Below are 20548 nucleotides of genomic sequence, written 5' to 3'. Positions count from 1 at the left end.
AAAACTGGAAAATGTTTGTCTCGTTTTAGACACAGCTATTTTAGTCACAATAGTCAGTGCATTTTTTTCCTATTACATAATGAATATTTAGCCTACCACTAACTTCCATCATGTGCACATTCAGATAGCCTTGTACAACTAGGCCTACTATCCCCATGTTTTAAGAAATGTTAGCAAATGTATTGAAAATGAAATACATAAGTATTCACACGCCTTTGCAATGACACTCCAAATTGAGCTCAGTTCAAATCAAATCAAATTTTATTTGTCACATACACATGGTTAGCAGATGTTAATGCGAGTGTAGCGAAATGCTTGTGCTTCTAGTTCCGACAATGCAGTAATAACCAACAAGTAATCTAGCTAACAATTCCAAAACTATTACCTTATAGACACAAGTGTAAGGGGATAAAGAATATGTACATAAAGATATATGAATGAGTGATGGTACAGAGCGGCATAGGCAAGATACAGTAGATGGTATTGAGTGCAGTATATACAGTGCCGTGCGAAAGTATTCGGCCCCCTTGAACTTTGCGAACTTTTGCCACATTTCAGGCTTCAAACATAAAGAAATAAAACTGTATTTTTTTGTGAAGAATCAACAACAAGTGGGACACAATCATGAAGTGGAACGACATTTATTGGATATTTCAAACTTTTTTAACAAATCAAAAACTGAAAAATTGGGCGTGCAAAATGATTCAGCCCCTTTACTTTCAGTGCAGCAAACTCTCTCCAGAAGTTCAGTGAGGATCTCTGAATGATCCAATGTTGACCTAAATGACTAATGATGATAAATACAATCCACCTGTGTGTAATCAAGTCTCTGTATAAATGCACCTGCACTGTGATAGTCTCAGAGGTCCGTTAAAAGCGCAGAGAGCATCATGAAGAACAAGGAACACACCAGGCAGGTCCGAGATACTGTTGTGAAGAAGTTTAAAGCCGGATTTGGATACAAAAAGATTTCCCAAGCTTTAAACATCCCAAGGAGCACTGTGCAAGCGATAATATTGAAATGGAAGGAGTATCAGACCACTGCAAATCTACCAAGACCTGGCCGTCCCTCTAAACTTTCAGCTCATACAAGTAGAAGACTGATCAGAGATGCAGCCAAGAGGCCCATGATCACTCTGGATGAACTGCAGAGATCTACAGCTGATGTGGGAGACTCTGTCCATAGGACAACAATCAGTCGTATATTGCACAAATCTGGCCTTTATGGAAGAGTGGCAAGAAGAAAGCCATTTCTTAAAGATATCCATCAAAAGTGTTGTTTAAAGTTTGCCACAAGCCACCTGGGAGACACACCAAACATGTGGAAGAAGGTGCTCTGGTCAGATGAAACCAAAATTGAACTTTTTGGCAACAATGCAAAACATTATGTTTGGCGTAAAAGCAACACAGCTGAACACACCATCCCCACTGTCAAACATGGTGGTGGCAGCATCATGGTTTGGGCCTGCTTTTCTTCAGCAGGGACAGGGAAGATGGTTAAAATTGATGGGAAGATGGAAGGAGCCAAATACAGGACCATTCTGGAAGAAAACCTGATGGAGTCTGCAAAAGACCTGAGACTGGGACGGAGATTTGTCTTCCAACAAGACAATGATCCAAAACATAAAGCAAAATCTACAATGGAATGGTTCAAAAATAAACATATCCAGGTGTTAGAATGGCCAAGTCAAAGTCCAGACCTGAATCCAATCGAGAATCTGTGGAAAGAACTGAAAACTGCTGTTCACAAATGCTCTCTATCCAACCTCACTGAGCTCGAGCTGTTTTGCAAGGAGGAATGGGAAAAAATGTCAGTCTCTCGATGTGCAAAACTGATAGAGACATACCCCAAGCGACTTACAGCTGTAATCGCAGCAAAAGGTGGCGCTACAAAGTATTAACTTAAGGGGGCTGAATAATTTTGCACGCCCAATTTTTCAGTTTGTGATTTGTTAAAAAAGTTTGAAATATCCAATAAATGTTGTTCCACTTCATGATTGTGTCCCACTTGTTGTTGATTCTTCACGTTTGAAGCCTGAAATGTGGCAAAAGGTCGCAAAGTTCAAGGGGGCCGAATACTTTCGCAAGGCACTGTACATATGAGATGAGTATGTAAACAAAGTGGCATAGTTAAAGTGGCTAGTGATACATGTATTACATAAAGATGCAGTAGATGATATAGAGTACAGTATATACATATGAGATGAATAATGTAGGGTATGTAAACATATTAGGTAGCATTGTTTAAAGTGGCTAGTGATATATTTTACATTTCCCATCAATTCCCATTATTAAAGTGGCTGAAGTTGAGTCAGTGTGTTGGCAGCAGCCACTCAATGTTAGTGGTGGCTGTTTAACAGTCTGATGGCCTTGAGATAGAAGCTGTTTTTCAGTCTCTCGGTCCCAGCTTTGATGCACCTGTACTGACCTCGCCTTCTGGATGATAGCGGGATGAACAGGCAGTGGCTCGGGTGGTTGTTGTCCTTGATGATCTTTATGGCCTTCCTGTGACATCGGGTGGTGTAGGTGTCCTGGAGGGCAGGTAGTTTGCCCCCGGTGATGCGTTGTGCAGACCTCACTACCCTCTGGAGAGCCTTACGGTTGTGGGCGGAGCAGTTGCCGTACCAGGCGGTGATACAGCCCGACAGGATGCTCTCGATTGTGCATCTGTAGAAGTTTGTGAGTGCTTTTGGTGACAAGTCGAATTTCTTCAGCCTCCTGAGGTTGAAGAGGCGCTGCTGCGCCTTCTTCACGATGCTGTCTGTGTGGGTGGACCAATTCAGTTTGTCTGTGATGTGTACGCCGAGGAACTTAAAACTTACTACCCTCTCCACTACTATTCAATCGATGTGGATAGGGGGGTGTTCCCTCTGCTGTTTCCTGAAGTCCACAATCATCTCCTTAGTTTTGTTGACGTTGAGTGTGAGGTTATTTTCCTGACACCACACTCCAGTTGCATCCATCATTGGGTAATGGAAAAAATATGGAACTACCCAGACTCTGCCTATGTCTAGAGCTGGCCGTTTGACCAAACTGAGCAACTGGGCAAGGGAGGTGACCAAGAACCCAATGACCACTCTGAAACTACAGAATTCCATGGCTGAGATGGGAGAACCTGCCAGAAGGACAAGTCTCAACAGCATTTCACCAATCTGAGCTTTATGGGAGTGTGGCAAAAGGAAACCACTCCTGAGAAAAAGGCACATGACAGACTCTGAGCTATGGCAAAATACTATGTGGTCGAATGAGACACAAATCTGACTCCTAATATTATTTTTCCCATAGGACCGCGCAACTGAAAGATGTCAATTATGCCAATGAAAGGAAACTTGACTTGTAACTAACCAACTATACGGAATAAAACATGGAAAGTGTTGGTCCTATATTTCATGAGCTGAAATAAAAGATCCCAACAGTTTTCCATTCACACAAAAACCTTATTTCTCTCAAATGTGTGTACATCACTGTTAGTGAGCATTTATCCTTTGTCAAGATAATCCATCCACCAGACAGATGTGGCATATCAAGAAGCTGATTCAACAGCACGATCATTACACAGGTGCACCTTGTGCTGGGGACAATAAAAGGCCCCTCTAAAATGTGCAGTTTTGTCACACAACACAATGCCACAGATCTCAAGTTTTGAGGGAGCATGCAATTGTCATGCTGAAACTTAGCACACTAAAGAGGCCTTTCTACTGACTCTGAAAAACACAAAAAGAAATATGCCCAGGGTCCCTGCTCATCTGTGTGAACGTGCTTTAGGCATGCTGCAAGGACGCATGAGGACTGCAGATGTGGCCAGGGCAATGAATTGCAATGTACGTACTATGAGACGCCTAAGACCGCGCTACAGGGAGACAGGACGGACAGCTGATCGTCCTCGCAGTGGCAGACCACGTGTAACAACACCTGCACAGGATCGGTACATCCGAACATCACACCTGCGGGACAGGTACAGGATGGCAACAACTGCCCGAGTTACACCAGGAACGCACAATCCCTCCATCAGTCCTCACACTGTCCACTATAGGCTGAGAGAGGCTGGACTGAAGGCTTGTAGGCCTGTTGTAAGGCAGGTCCTCACTAGACATCAACGGCAACAACGTCGCCTATGGGCACAAACCCACCGTCGCTGGACCAGACAGGACTGGCAAAAAGTGCTCTTCACTGACAAGTCGTGGTTTTGTCTCACCAGGGGTGATGGTCGGATTCGCGTTTATCATCGAAGGAATGAGCGTTACACTAAGGCCTGTACTCTGGAGCGGGATCGATTTGGAGGTGGAGGGTCCGTCATGGTCTGGGGCAGTGTGTCACAGCATCATCGGACTGAGCTTGTTGTCATTGCAGGCAATCTCAATGCTGTGCGTTACAGAGAAGACATCCTCCTCCCTCATGTGGTACCCTTCCTGCAGGCTCATCCTGACATGACCCTCCATCATGACAAGCTGCTCGTTCTGTGAGTTCCTGCAAGACAGGAATGTCAGTGTTCTACCATGGCCAGCGAAGAGCCCGGATCTCAATCCCATTCAGCACGTCTGGGACCTGTTGGATCGAAGGGTGAGGGCTAGGGCCATTTCCCCCCAAAATGTCCAGAAACTTGCAGGTGCCTTGGTGGAAGAGTGGGGTAACATCTCACAGAAAGAACTGGCAAATCTGGTGCAGTCCATGAGGAGGAGATGCACTGCAGTACTTAATGCAGCTGGTGGCCACACCAGATACTGTCTGTTACTTTTTCATTTCTGTTAGTCACATGTCTGTGGAACTTGTTCAGTTTGTCTCAGTTGTTGAATCTTGTTATGTTCATACAAATATTTACACATGTTAAGTTTCCTGAAAATAAACACAGTTGACAGTGAGAGGACGTTTCTTTTTTTGCTGAGTTTAGTTTTAGTCAGGAAAAATAGGTTGTTTTTCGTCATAGTTATTGTTGACAAAATTAACACTGATGTGCTGACTTGAACAACACTTCCACATGGGTGGACAATAAAGAAATCGTATTGTGTGTTAAATCAGTAATAAAACAGGAGGCAAAGTGCTTGCAATCACAAATAAACAACCTCTCACCTTCACTATGAGCATCTCTTCTTTGGGATCACGAACCAGAAAGTAGAAAGCCTCATCCCACTGGGGGGAGTTGGTGCGATCACACACCTTCAGAGAGATCGAGGAGATAGGGAAAAAGAGATGTTATTTGGTCAATCTAAGACAAATTACAAGCATGATCTTGTAAGATGAGAACCTCACCTTTGTTCTGTAGGTGGTCTCCACCAGAACAAGCTCAGCTCCAGCCTTTGGCTCCTTCCCACTCTTCTTCATCTACAAACACATGTCACTATGGGTAACTCAGTGACATAATATGATACCATCAAATCTTGATCATAAGACAATTAAAGCCGCAATATGTAACTTTTTAGAGATGTGAGTTATATGGTTGTCATTGTCATTGAAAGCAAGTCTAAGAAGCAGTAGATCTGTTCTATGCACTATTTCTATACTTCCCGAACATAAGTTTCAGACAACTGAAAATATATTTCACAGCCGTTTAGATGGTTCAATGATTCTCTACACTACACATTGCTTGTTTAGTCACAAACTGAAATTAGTCTAATTCTTTGAATTTTAGCAACCAGGATTTGCCAGAGCGATTTCTGCATATTGCATCAATAACACTGAGGTCATATCTCACCAATGAAATAAACTACACAACACAAGAGAACAAGTGTGCACAGACTTACAATTACCAAAGGAAACAACTACTTGAATCATCGCATCACAAACATCAGACAACAGTAGGCTATAAAGATCATGACAACATCAGAGGTGAAAGGTGACTCACAGGCAGTGAGTGGGCTCTGTCCATGTAGACGAAGAGCAGAGCAGCAGAGGGAACAGCCTTGTTCTGGTAGGACTGGAGAGACTGTAGCTGCAGCACCTGGAGCATGGGGAGCCAGGAGTTAAAATGACACATCTTTCAACCTAATGCTGTGCTATTTAATTGTTAAGTGGGGTGGGGGTCCCTAATAAATACAAAAGCCTCATATGAGTTATGTAATATGAGTCAACTGCATTCTGGATGTAGGAAGACTTCCTAATGTAAACAGTATGAATATGTCATAGGATGATTGTGTATGAGAGAGAGTAATAGGGGGAGGCAAGAGAGGGTTAAATCAAACTCAGTGAAAGAAAAGATAACAGGGAAAGCGAGAGACGGGGAGACAGAAGAAACTGAAACAGGAAGAACTGACCTGATCCAGTCTGTCTGGTTGTGATACTGTTGGTACCCACTCCAGTACCAGGTGAAGGCGACCCGACTTCACATCATTCAGAGTGTACCACTGGAACACAGAAATATACCCAATAGGCTGTTAACAAATGAGGCACAATAAAATAAAGATGGAAAATAAAGCAAAGCTGTGACAACAGTAATTACCTCACATGGAAGTCAGGCTAGAAAGAGAAGTAAATATCTCAATACACTGACTCACCTGGTCTGTGTACTGGGAACTGATGACATCACTCAGCCTCATCATAAACCTGCACACACACACACACACACACACAAAGCAGATGCTTTGGCAACTCTCCAAAAAGGTATTGTATTCTTTTGACCATTTATATATTTGATATGTGAAAGTAGAAAAGTAGAACGATGTCCTACATTTCAACCATTTCATCCACCATGACACCAAAGTGCATGAAACTGTAACTCTTTTATTGTGTGCATCCCAAATAGCACCCTATTCCATATTTAGTGCACCAATTTTGACTAGGGACCATAGGATTCTGGTCAAAAGTTGTGCATTATATAGGGAATAAGGTGCCCTTGGGGACATAGTCCTAAACTATCAATAGCAGGTTACTGATTAAATGGTGTATAGTTGGGCCAGTCACAACACACCTTCCCAGGAAGTCATCTGCATCCATGTCTTTATCATACAGCTCTACCTGGACCTCCTGACCAGCCTGGGGGTTCAGCACCGTCTGGGGAAACACACATATGTCAGGGAAGATCAATAACAACAAAACTACACATAAATAATACTATTACATGTTATTAAGGCAGAAAGCTAGCAAAGGTCCTCCCGGGTGGCACAGTGGTTTAGGGCACTGCATCGCACCCAGGCTCTGGCCTAGCGTCGTTCGGGTTAGGGAGGGTTTGGCCGGTAGGGATATCCTTATCTCATCGCGCACCAGCAACTCCTGTGGCGGGCCGGGCGCAGTGCGCACTAACCAAGGTCGCCAGGTGCACAGTGTTTCCTCCGACACATTGGTGCATCTGGCTTCCGGGTTGGAGGCGCGCTGTGTTAAGAAGTAGTGCGGCTTAGGTGTTTCGGAGGACGCATGGCTTTCGATCTTCATCTCTCCTGAGCCCGTACGGGAGTTGTAGCGATGAGACAAGATAGTAATTACTAACAATTGGATACCACGAAATTGGGGAGAAAAGGTGGTAAAATGTATTTAATTTTTTGTATTTTTTATTTAAAGGTAGCAAAGGCACACACTTCTAGATGTCTCAGATATATTCTTACATGAGAGAAGCCCTCCAAATACAGTAATTGTAAAAAAGATCAAAAGTCTGTCCTAACACACATTGCTTTTACTTTCTTCAGTACAGCACAATCCCTTTTACCGCTCATCTAAATGGGCACACAGTTCAACAGCCGACATAGATTAATTGAATAAACTACAAGTCCCTCCATACCTCAAACATCTCGTTCCAGGTGGGGTTGAGGTTCTCCTTGATCACACGACTCTTAAACTTGAGCACTCCGATGTTGATCTTGACATAGGGGTCACTCTTGCCCTTCTTCAGGCCCCCCATCAGCTTATCCATGGCAACCAGATCCTGGGCCTCCAGTACATGGATTCTCAGCACCCCCTACAGGACAAACAACAGAACTGCAGTGGCACACTATAACCTTTTTGAAGGCATCCTAGCATTCTCAAAATACAAACAATATAAGGTCTTGAGATATTTTTTTTTCAATTTGAACTTTTGTTCTTGGTAGTATAAATCATTTTTATAGTCCCTTCAGTAAAGCACCCACCTCAGTGCCAAAACTTGGGTGAGGGGTAGTGTGAGGAGGGCGTGTTTCAGGGATGACATCAGGCATGACCTCAGCTTCCTCAGGTACAGACACAGAAGGAAGGCTAGACACTGTAGCTCTGGCAATGTCCTCTGTAACAGATCTGAATATTCATGAAGGAACACACACACACACACAAACAGCATGTTGATAGCTGCTTCCCACACTGAAGATTATCCATGCAAAGTCAGTGTACATGCAAAGCTCTGTGGATCTGTTGTTGAATGGAGCTCACCCTGCCGTTGGTCCCTGCCAGGGTTGGAGCTCCTCAGTGTCTGCTGTGACTGACAGTTGGGTGATAGGTTCCTCAGTTTCTTCTGGCTCCTCTATCTGTTGGTCAAAAACACATTCCAATGCTTACACCTGCAGTCAATCCTTTTCCCCTGCCATGCAATTCCTATCAAAACCAATTATAACATGTCTTATGAATACATCAATTATTGTTTTTTGTTGTTGTTATTTAGCAGATGCTCTTATCCAGAGCGACTTACAAGAGCAATTAGGGTTAAGTGCCTTGCTTAAGGGCACATCAACAAATATTTCACCTGGTCATTTCAGGGGTTCAAACCAGCGACCTATCGGTTACTGACCCAACGCTCTTAATTGCTAGGTTACCTGCCGCTAGGCTAACTGTTAACACAGAAATAAAATCTTGCATAATTTGGTAATCAGCGTGATTAACTACTGGGTCTATATGCGTTAGAAATTGAGTGATCTGGCAGTTTTCTAAGTCCACACCCTTACAAAAGGAAACTGTCAGCCAAGGCACCCCCCCCCCCTTCCAATTCCATGTGGGTAAACGCATGAAGCACTCGAAGTAAAGCTGTTTAAGCACTGTCTTCGCCAAATCCTGATATGTCCAAATAACCAGTGACAAAAACCCAAAGACTGGAACTACTGCTGCTCGTTATCTCACATGTACCATTATGGCTAAACTGATTTTTCAGTCTACATGCAGAATCTGCCCACGAGGGATTACGCATACAGAGACACCCATACACTGTATCCCACCTCAGTATCAAAGCTGGGGTCAGGGGTGGTGTGTGGTGGGAGTGTCTCAGGAGGGCTGGGGTCTTCTTTGGGGACCTCAAAGACCACCTCTGCTTCCTCAGGTTCAGAGATAGAGGGTTGGCTGGAGACTGCAACAGATCTGAAAACACACAGAGAGACATATACTTAAGGGTTTTATCATTTGCATACAATTTGCAATAAATGTATAACTGCAATTGAACTATTTTAATATTGGGAAGGGCCAAAAACTCACTCCTCAGAGGGCACCTCACTGTGTTGCTTCTCCCCAATTGTTGCAGTAACTGGCTGCTCAATGGTAATTTGTTCCTTCTCCTCACTGTAACTCCCACTCATAATCATTTCTGGACCTGAGACAGAGCCTTGTGGTACCCCAACACCCTCAGTCATCTTCGAGTTCAGGATCTGTGAACAAAAACATGGAGAGTGCAGTTAAAGTACATAATGCGGCGCTTTGTATAGGCTGTGCACATTTTGTCCCACACTCCAAAACGTTGATTGTTGGTACATGTTTGTGAATGTGTCTCACCTTAAGCTCAGCCCTCAGTAGAATCTGACTGTCAGGTGAGGCTCCATCCAGACTCAGCCACTGATCCAGGACCAGATCTGGTTCTGACAGCAGCTCTCTGACTGGTACCACCAGAGAACCCATCGCCTGATCCCAAGCACTGGAGAGCTAGAGAAAGATAAATAAAGAGGGAATTACACTGAACATAAACATAAAGGCAACATGTAAAGTGTTGGTTCCATGTTTCAAGAGCTGAAATAAAAGAGCCCCGAAAATGTCCATACGCACAAAAAGCTTACTTCTCTCAAATTTTGTGTACAAATTGGTTTATATCCCTGTTGGGAGATTTGTGTGGATGTTTAGTGACTCCATCCTGAAGCAGACTCTCACCTTCACTATGAAAATCTCCTCTCTGGGGTCTCGAACCAGGAAGTAGAAAGCCTCTTCCCATTGGGGGGAGTTGGTACGATCACATACCTTCAGAGAGACAGAGAAGTTGACTTTCACGGCAGATCCAATAACAAGTCATGCATTTCAGCTCTAAGGATACTGCCTCACCTTGGTTCTATATGTTGTCTCTCCCAGAACAAGCTCAGCTCCAGCCTTTGGCTCCTTCCCACTCTTCTTCAACTAGGAGCACACAGAGACCACACGATACAACAGTCAAAATCAAACACTGATTGTGAGCAACTAGACAAAATAAACCATCAACATCTGTGCATAACCCATATCACAGCTGCAAAACTAGACAACAATGCATAGCCAGAGTTCAAATGTTCAAAGTGGCAGTGTGTGAGGTGAAGTGGTGAAAGGTCAGAGGTGACTCACAGGCAGTGAGTGGGCTCTGTCCATGTATACGAAAAGCAGAGCAGCAGAGGGAACAGCCTTGTTCTGGTAGGACTGGAGAGACTGCAGCTGCAGCACCTGGAACATGGGGAGAAAATAGTTAATTTGAAACAACATCTTGCAATAATAATGTTGTGCTCTGTTATGGGCGTCAGGTAGCCTAGCGGTTAAGATCGTTGGGCCAGTAACCGAAAGGTCTCTGGTTCAAAGTCACTCTGGATAAATGACTAACATGTAAAATGTTATGCCTCATGGGTTATGGAATGTGAGTCTTTTGCATAAAGAGTTCTAGGAATACGTCATTGTATGATAGGGAGGGAGGAGAGAAATTGTTGAACTAAACGTATAGTGAAAGAAAATGAGATTGAGAAATGAGAGACGAAGAAACTGAAAAAAGGAGGAGTGGAACTAACCTTATTCAGTCTCTCTGGTTGTGATACTGTTGGTACCCACTCCAGTACTAGGTGAAGACGACCTGACTTCACATCATTCAGAGTGTACCACTGGAACACAGAAATATACCCAATAGCCTGTTTACACATGTAGCACAATAAAATAAAGGGGGGAAATAAAGCTAAGCTTAGCCTCTCAATCAAAAGCTATATTGAAGCAACATGATGGCCTTGACCTGATATTAGGCCTGCAAGTAATAAAAGGGAGTTTGACCTGACATTAGGCCTGCAAGTAATAAAAGTAAGGGAACACCCCCCTGAAATGGACAAAAATGAATGGGAAGTCATTGGCACTGGACAAACCATGTACACGGTGTCCAATACCACTCAATTTGGCGTCGTTTCGTTCAAAGTTGATTGCAAATGCCATATGGCAAATGCCAGGTGTAACACTTTAAAAATCCAACAGGTGGCGAGTGCTCTCCACTGTGGTTTTTCATATTGCAAATGTAACACAAGTCAAAATCCAAAAGTAAAATTTTGAAAAAGTGCTAAAAAAAATCAAAAACTTATCACCCCATTAAAAAAGTGCTTTCTGGACCGTTTTTCGAAATTTTTGTCAATTACACACTTATAAGAACTGTATCAACATACTTTAGTCATATATATTTTTTTACTTGTGCATAAGGCATATGTTTTGTCCATTTGCAATATGATTTCATAGGAAGTCAAAAGTCAAAAATAGCAAAAATTGTGAAAACTTCACACACCCTTAAAAAAAGTGTTTTCAGGACCGTTTTTCGAAATTCTTTCGATTTTTGTGTCAATTACACACTTATAAGAACTGTATCAACATACTTTAGTCGTATTTTATTAGCATAATTTTTTATTAATTTTCTTACTTGTGCATAAGGCATATGTTTTGTCCATTTGCAATATGATTTCATAGGAAGTCAAGTTGAAAATGTGAACTTTTTTTCCAAAAATTATCACCCCCTTAAAAAAGTGCTTTCTGGATCGTTTTTCGAAAATCTTTCAATGTTTTGTCAATTAATCATGTGTAAGAACTGTAGAATATACAGAATATATAGCTCGAACAAAGGTAACTATTGCAGGCACTGTCTGTCTCTATGCACCCCAATACGTCCTTCCTTCCAAGCTGCGTGTGTGTGTTATTTAGTTTTTCTTTTGAATTTTATGGGAGAAATGACTTATTTACAGTTCATGGGGGTTGCGTAATCACACACATCAAGTTTTGGAAAGATCTGACTTTTTTAACCCTTCGAAACAGGCCCTGTGACACCAATTATGGAACTTCCGGTTGGCACAGGAAGCTATAAGTAAACACATATCCTCATTGGGGTATGCCTTTACAGAATCCTGAGTTTTAAGTGTTTACGTTAAGAACTGACCGATTTACACAGGGTTGAATGCACTATTTATCACAAACTGCTGGTTGGGTATGGAAAAACACATTTAGGGTGATTTTAACCACTTCCGGTTGCTTCAGGAAGCTTAGAATCAACACAGATAGACCTCATAGTGTCCTGATGGACTGTCATTGAAGACAGGTTCATAAGGCATTCATAACCCACATAGGCTTCAGGTTGACTTTAGAGGAGCAGGCAATGTATTCCTATGGGGAGAGATGTCATTGTAATCTGTGAGATCAAAAAACCCTGTTTTACTGTTAAGGGTTAATGCCACACGGTCAAGGTTAGGCTTTCACGGATCGGGAGGACCTCAGCTTCTCACCCTAACGGTTCTCTCACTGTCACCCAAAAGCAAATGACGTTGAGGGGCAGGCTTCAATTTGGGCCTACTTTTCTCATGGTCGCTGCGCTTAGACCGAGCGAGCTACGGTCAAGCGGGATATCTCGTTGAACTCGGCACGGCCTAGAGAATATGGAAATGCCATTGCAGGCTTTGTGTGTCTTTAAGCACCGCACTTTGTCACTCCATCCTTGCTGTGTGTGTGTGAGAGAGAGAGCTTTTCTTTGACATCTGTTGGGAGAAATGACTGACTTACAGTTCATAGGGGTTGCCTAATCACACATATGACGTTTTAAAAAGATCTGACCTTTTTAACCCTTGGAAACAGCACCTGTGACACCATTTTAAGGCACTTCCGGTTTACACAGGAAGCTGAAAGTGAACACATATCCTCCTTGGGGTAGGCAATTATAGAATTCTGAGTTTTAAGTCTTTATGTTAAGAACTGACTTATTTACAGAGGGTTTAGTGAGTGTGTGTTATTTCAGAAAATCACAGAAATCTCGCAGAGCTCTGAAGCACACTTTGAAAAGATTCGTATGAATACGCTGCAACTGGATCTGTAACTGTTTAAAAAATAAAACACCTATTTTTGAACATCACCAATTTGACATTGTACGATATCTCTTAAATGACGATAGATAAATGGCTGGTTCTTTTTTTATTGACACCGGAGGTTCCTTGACGTTGACGTGAAGCGGAAAAATAATTGCTCTATTTTCATTTTGGACCTTTAATCCCAGAAAAATGGCCATAACTAAAAAACTGTTGAGGCCTAGATGCCATCTTGTTCGGGGCCAACTGCCCATTATGCCAAACCTATGCTCACCAAGTTTCGGCTTCAAAATATTTTCCGTTTAGGAGATAAGGCCACGTCGTGATTCGTGATGTTTTGTACATTTGCAATATGATTGCATTCGCCCTCTTGTGGGATTTACCGGGACAGCGGAAAAATGACCAAAATTTGATTATGTTATAAAACGGAAACCGAATGTCCGAGAGAGTTCGTTTGATGAGAGTTCGTTTGGCCGGAAGATCCCGGCCCGACGCAAATTCCCAGCCCGACGCAAATTTTACAAACGTTTTCGGACGTCTAGTAAGGGACCGTACATTTGCAATGTGGTCGGTCTCACTAACCATATGGCGAATGTCAAAATGTTCCCTTAAGGTATGGGAGTGCCCCATGGAAGTCAGGCTAGAAAGAGAAGTAAATATCTCAATACACTGACTCACCTGGTCTGTGTACTGGGAACTGATGACATCACTCAGCCTCATCATAAACCTACAAAAACACACACACACACACACACACACACACACACACACACACACACACACACACACACACAAAAACAGATGCTTTGGCAACATTTCAAAAAGGAATTGCATTCTTGTGAACATTTTATAGATATATATCTTTGATATGTGAAAGTAGAAAAGTAGAACCATGTCTTATATTTCAAACATTTCAACCACCATGAGACCAAAGTGCATGAAAATGTAAGTCTTATTTTGTGTGCGTCCCAAACATCACCTTATTCCCTATTTAGTGCACTACTTTTGACCAGGGCCCATATAACTCATTTACTGACAATTTTGATACCTTCTGGAAACAAAGCTTGCATTACAAGGAGGATAGGATACACCCAAATAATTTGAAGCACTGGATCCTTTCACAGCATTATAAGGCTGTGTTGAGACAGTGACTTATCAATGACCCAAGCCCAGCTCATTTAATCTCTACCATTGTGTCGCTGAGTTGTCATAATGCTTCAGCAAATGTATATTATCCCAGGGGCGTTGGAAGATACAATGTAAGTAACCTAATTTATGTCCTCTTACTGCCCTGAATGCCTCTGTTGATCCTACAGCTATTGTATGCAGTAATCATATGCCTATGAACTAGAGTAATACTGTACTGTTAGCACTGAGGCTGTGCTAGTAGGAAGACCTCTGTGTGCAGCTCACCCTGCACTAATACAAATAACCCAAGCATGTCTACCTCTGCTAAGCATCCCAGAAAAGTGCTAAAAATAGCCCACGTTAACACATGTAGCTTAAGAAACAAGGTTCATGAAATCAATAATTTGCTAGTAACAAATGACATTCATATTGACAATCTCTGAAACTCATTTAGATAATACCTTTTATGATACAGTGGTAGCAATACATGATTATAACATCTACAGAAAAGATAGAAATGCCAAAGGTGGAGGTGTGGCTGTTTATATTCAGAACCACATTCATGTAAAGCTTAGAGAGGATCTCATGTTAAATAGTTTTGAAGTAATATGGCTAAAGGTTCACCTACCTCACCTAAAGCCCATTCTGGTAGGAGTGCTAACAGTCAGTATCTGGATAACAAGTGTGAAATGCTTGATAATGTATGTGATATCAATAGAGAGGTATATTTTCTGGGTGATTTAAATATTGACTGGCTTTCATCAGGCTGCCCACTCAAGAGAAAGCTTAAAACTGTAACTATTGCTTGCAACCTGGTTCGGGTTATCAACCAATCTACCAGGGTAGTTACGAACAGTGCATGAATGAAATCATCAACATGTATTGATCATATCTTTACTAATGCTGCAGAAATTTGCTTTAAAGCAGCATCCAAATGTAGTGATCACAATATAGTAGCCATATCTAGGAAAACCAAAGTTCTAAAGGCTGGGCCTAATATTGTGTATAGGAGGTCATACAATAAGTTTTGTAGTGATTCCTATGTTGTTGATGTGAATAATATTTGTTGGTCCGTGGTGTGTAATGATGAGCAACCAGACACTGCATTTGAAACATTTATGAAATTGCTTATTCCAGTTACTAATAAGCACACACCCATTAAGAACATAACTGTTAAATCCCTCTGGATTGATGAGGAATTAAAAAATGGTATGGTTGAGAGGGATGAGGCAAAATAGATGGCAAATAGGTCTGGCTGTACAACCATACTGCAAATTGAGAATACTGCAAATTGAGAAATCATGTGACTAAACTGAATAAAAAGAAGAAACTACACTATGAAACAAAGATTACATAAACAATGATAGTAAAAAGCTTTGGAGCACCTTAAATGATATTTTGGGCAAAAACGTAAACTCTACTCCATCATTCATTGAATCAGATGGCTCATTCATCACAAAACCCACTGATATTGCCAACTACTTTAATTACTTTTTCATTGGCAAGATAAGCAAACTTAGGTATGACATGCCAGAAACAAATGCTGACACAACACATCCAGGTATACCTAACCAAATTATGAAAGACAAGCATTGTAATTTTGAATTCCATACAGTAAGTGTGGAAGAGGTGAAAAAAGTATTATTGTCTATCAACAATGACAAGCCACTGGGGTCTGACAACTTGGATGGAAAATTACTGAGGATAATAGAGGATGACGTTGCCACTCCTATTTGCCATATCTTCAATTTAAGCCTACTGGAAAGTGTGTGCCCTCAGGCCTGGAGGGAAGCAAAAGTTATTCCCCTACATAAGAATAGTAAAGCCCCCTTAACTGGGGTAAACAGCCGACCAATCAGCCTGTTACCAACCCTTAGTAAACATTTGGAAAAAATGGTGTTTGACCAGATACAATGCTATTTTACAGTAAACAAATTGACAACAAACTTTCAGCACGCTTATAGGGAAGGACATTCAATAAGCACAGCACTTACACAAATGACTGATGATTGGCTGAGAGAAATTGATGACAAAAATATTGTGGGGGCTGTTCTGTTAGACTTCAGTGCGCTTTTGACATTATAGATTTTTATTTTTATATACATTTTTTATTTAACCTATAATTTAACTTGGCAAGTCAGTTAAGAACAAATTCTTATTTACAATGATGGCCTACTCTGGCCAAACCCCGATGACGCTGGGCCAATTGTGCGCCGCCCTATAGGACTCCCAATCACGGCCTGATAAAGCCTGGATTCGAACCAGGTACTATAGTGATGCCTCTTGCACTGAGATGCAGTGCCTTAGACCGCTGTGCCACTCAGGAGCCTATAGATCATAGTCTGCTGCTGGAAAAACGTATGTGTTATGGCTTTACACACCCTGCTATATTGTGGATACAGAGTTACCTGCCTAACAGAACACAGAGGGTGTTCTTTAATGGAAGTCTCTCCAACATAATCCAGGTAGAATCAGGAATTCCCCAGGGCAGCCGTCTATGCGCCTTACTTTTTTCAACGCCACTGGCTTTGAGTAAAGCCAGTTTGTCCATGTCTGCAGATGACTCAACAGTAATTCACTAAACCTCAATTAAATTTGTAATGAATAAGGTGGAAATTGAGCAAGTTGCGATGACTAAACTGCTTGGAGTAACCCCAGATAGTAAACTGTCATGGTAAAAACAAAACATATTGATTCCACAGTAGCTAAGATGGGGAGAAGTCTGTCTGAATTCTTAACAGCCCTATCAACAAGGCAGGTCCTACGGGCTCTAGTTTTGTCGCACCTGGACTACTGTTCAGTCATGTGGTCAGGTGCCATAAAGAGGGACTTTGAAAATTGCAATTGGCTCAGAACAGGGCAGCATGGCTGGCCCTTGGATGAACACAGAGAGCTAACATTAATGTCAATCTCTCCTAGCTCAAAGTGGAGGAGAGATTGACTACATCACTACTTGTATTTGTGAGAGGTATTGACATCAATCAATCAAATGTATTTATAAAGCCCTTTTTACATCATGTCACAAAGTGCTATACAGAAACTCAGCCTAAAACCTCAAACAGCAAGCAATACAGATGTAGAAGTACAGTGGCTAGGAAAACTCCCTAGAAAGGCAGGAACCTAGGAAGACACCTAGAGAGGAACCAGGCTCTGAGGGGTGGTTGAATGCACCGAGCTGTCTCTGAACTACTGGCACACAGCTTGGACACCCATGCATACCTCACAAGGCATTCCACCAGAGGTCTCTTCACAGTCCCCAAGTCCAGAACAGACTATGGGTGGCGCACAGTACTACATAGAGCCATGACTACATGGAATTATATTCCACATCAAGTAACTCATACCAGCAGTAAAATTAGATTTAAAAAACAGATAAAAATATACCTTACGGAACTGTGGGGACTGTGAAGCAACACAAACAGACACATGCTTAAAAACACACAATAACATATGCACTATACACACATGTACACATGGATTTTGTGTTATAGATAATTTGTAGTAGAGTAGAGGCCTGAGGGCGCACACTTAATATGTTGTAAAATCTGTTATGAATGTATTGTAAAGTTTTTAAAATGTATAACTGCCTTAATTTTGCTGGACCCCAGGAAGAGGGGGGATTCTTAATAAATACAAAAAACAACTCTGGTCAAACGTTGTGCACTATACAGGTAATAGGGTGCCCTTTGGGATGTATTCCTTAACTATCAATAGCAGGTTACTGGTGTATAGTTGGGCCAGTCACAACACACCTTCCCAGGAAGTCATCCGCATCCATGTCTTTATCATACAGCTCTACCTGGACCTCCTGACCAGCCTGGGGGTTCAGCACCGTCTGGGGAAACACACATATGTCAGGGAAGATCAATAACAACAAAACTACATATAAATAATACTATTACATGTTATTAAGGCAGAAAGCTAGCAAAGGTCCTCCCGGGTGGCACAGTGGTCTAGGGCACTGCATCGCAGCGCTAGCTGTGCCACCAGAGACTCTGGGTTCGCGCCCAGGCTCTGTCGCAGCCGGCCGCGACCAGGAGGTCGGTGGGGCGACACACAATTGGCCTAGCGTCGTTCGGGTTAGGGAGGGTTTGGCCGGTAGGGATATCCTTGTCTCATTGCGCACCAGCAACTCCTGTGGCGGGCCGGGCGCAGTGCGCGCTAACCAAGGTCGCCAGGTGCACAGTGTTTCCTCCGACACATTGGTGCGGCTGGCTTCCGGGTTGGAGGCGCTGTGTTAAGAAGTAGTGCAGCTTAGGTGTTTAGGAGGGCTTTCGATCTTCATCTCTCCTGAGCCCGTACGGGAGTTGTAGCGATGAGACAAGATAGTAATTACTAACAATTGGATACCACGAAATTGGGGAGAAAAGGGGGTAAAATGTATTTAATTTTTTGTATTTTTTATTTAAAGGTAGCAAAGGCACACACTTCTAGATGTCTCAGATATATTCTTACATGAGAGAAGCCCTCCAAATACAGTAATTGTAAAAAAGATCAAAAGTCTGTCCTAACACGCATTGCTTTTACTTTATTCAGTACAGCACAATCCCTTTTACCGCTCATCTAAATGGGCACACAGTTCAACAGCCGACAGAGATTAATTGAATAAACTACAGGTCCCTCCATACCTCAAACATCTCGTTCCAGGTGGGGTTGAGGTTCTCCTTGATCACACGACTCTTAAACTTGACCACTCCGATGTTGATCTTGACATAGGGGTCACTCTTGCCCTTCTTCAAGCCCCCCATCAGCTTATCCATGGCAACCAGATCCTGGGCCTCCAGTACATGGATTCTCAGCACCCCCTACAGGACAAACAACAGAACTGCAGTGGCACACTATAACCTTTTTGAAGGCATCCTAGCATTCTCAAAATACAAACAATATAAGGTCTTGAGATATTTTTTTTTCAATTTGAACTTTTGTTCTTGGTAGTATAAATCATTTTTATAGTCCCTTCAGTAAAGCACCCACCTCAGTGCCAAAACTTGGGTGAGGGGTAGTGTGAGGAGGGCGTGTTTCAGGGATGACATCAGGCATGACCTCAGCTTCCTCAGGTACAGACACAGAAGGAAGGCTAGACACTGTAGCTCTGGCAATGTCCTCTGTAACAGATCTGAATATTCATAAAGGAACACACACACACACACACACACACACACACACACACACACACACACACACACACACAGCATGTTGATAGCTGCTTCCCACACTGAAGATTATCAATGCAAAGTCAGTGTACATGCAAAGCTCTGTGGATCTGTTGTTGAATGGAGCTCACCCTGCCGATGGTCCCTGCCAGGGTTGGAGCTCCTCAGTGTCTGCTGTGACTGACAGTTGGGTGATAGAGGAGCCAGAAGAAACTGAGGAACCTATCTGTTGGTCAAAAACACATTACAATGCTTACACCTGCAGTCAATCCTTTTCCCCTGCCATGCAATTCCTATCAAAACCAATTATAACATGTCTCATGAATACATAAATTATTGTTTTTTGTTGTTGTTATTTAGCAGATGCTCTTATCCAGAGCGACTTACAGGAGCAATTAGGGTTAAGTGCCTTGCTTAAGGGCACATCAACAAATATTTCACCTAGTCATTTCAGGGGTTCGAACCAGCGACCTATCGGTTACTGACCCAACGCTCTTAACTGCTAGGTTACCTGCCGCTAGGCTAACTGTTAACACAGAAATAAAATCTTGCATAATTTGGTAATCAGCGTGATTAACTACTGGGTCTATATGTGTTAGAAATGGAGTGATCTGGCAGTTTTCTAAGTCCACACCCTTACAAAAGGAAACTGTCAGCCAAGGCACCCCCCCCCCCCCCCCTTCCAATTCCATGTGGGTAAACGCATGAAGCACTCGAAGTAAAGCTGTTTAAGCACTGTCTTCGCCAAATCCTGATATGTCCAAATAACCAGTGACAAAAACCCAAAGACTGGAACTACTGCTGCTCGTTATCTCACATATACCATTATGGCTAAACTGATTTTCCGGTCTACATGCAGAATCTGCCCACGAGGTATTACGCATACAGAGACACCCATACACTGTTTCCCACCTCAGTATCAAAGCTGGGGTCAGGGGTGGTGTGTGGTGGGAGTGTCTCAGGAGGGCTGGGGTCTTCTTTGGGGACCTCAAAGACCACCTCTGCTTCCTCAGGTTCAGAGATAGAGGGTTGGCTGGAGACTGCAACAGATCTGAAAACACACAGAGAGACATA

General features: G+C 42.6%; 1 protein-coding gene across 1 annotated transcript in view; it reads right to left on the bottom strand.

Moving 5' to 3' along the window:
* LOC139412641 (uncharacterized) overlaps nucleotides 1-20548 on the bottom strand; it is a 91784-nt gene that overhangs the window by 6591 nt on the left and 64645 nt on the right. Inside the window, exons 69-90 of the mRNA XM_071159322.1 lie at nucleotides 20387-20525; nucleotides 19606-19700; nucleotides 19296-19437; nucleotides 18950-19126; nucleotides 18074-18156; nucleotides 13872-13920; nucleotides 10887-10976; nucleotides 10456-10551; nucleotides 10186-10257; nucleotides 10018-10104; nucleotides 9649-9795; nucleotides 9355-9524; nucleotides 9102-9240; nucleotides 8326-8420; nucleotides 8052-8193; nucleotides 7706-7882; nucleotides 6902-6984; nucleotides 6489-6537; nucleotides 6249-6338; nucleotides 5840-5935; nucleotides 5248-5319; nucleotides 5068-5154 (exon numbers count right to left, since the gene is read on the bottom strand). Coding sequence (XP_071015423.1) covers nucleotides 5068-5154; nucleotides 5248-5319; nucleotides 5840-5935; nucleotides 6249-6338; nucleotides 6489-6537; nucleotides 6902-6984; nucleotides 7706-7882; nucleotides 8052-8193; nucleotides 8326-8420; nucleotides 9102-9240; nucleotides 9355-9524; nucleotides 9649-9795; nucleotides 10018-10104; nucleotides 10186-10257; nucleotides 10456-10551; nucleotides 10887-10976; nucleotides 13872-13920; nucleotides 18074-18156; nucleotides 18950-19126; nucleotides 19296-19437; nucleotides 19606-19700; nucleotides 20387-20525 — 2377 coding nt within the window. The remainder of the gene's footprint in view (nucleotides 1-5067; nucleotides 5155-5247; nucleotides 5320-5839; nucleotides 5936-6248; nucleotides 6339-6488; nucleotides 6538-6901; nucleotides 6985-7705; nucleotides 7883-8051; nucleotides 8194-8325; nucleotides 8421-9101; nucleotides 9241-9354; nucleotides 9525-9648; nucleotides 9796-10017; nucleotides 10105-10185; nucleotides 10258-10455; nucleotides 10552-10886; nucleotides 10977-13871; nucleotides 13921-18073; nucleotides 18157-18949; nucleotides 19127-19295; nucleotides 19438-19605; nucleotides 19701-20386; nucleotides 20526-20548) is intronic.

Source organism: Oncorhynchus clarkii, chromosome 7, assembly GCF_045791955.1.
Source record: "Oncorhynchus clarkii lewisi isolate Uvic-CL-2024 chromosome 7, UVic_Ocla_1.0, whole genome shotgun sequence".
Classification (NCBI taxonomy): Eukaryota; Metazoa; Chordata; class Actinopteri; order Salmoniformes; family Salmonidae; genus Oncorhynchus; species Oncorhynchus clarkii.
The sequence above is the reverse complement of the archived record's forward strand: the minus strand, read 5'-3'. Positions and strand labels throughout refer to the sequence as shown.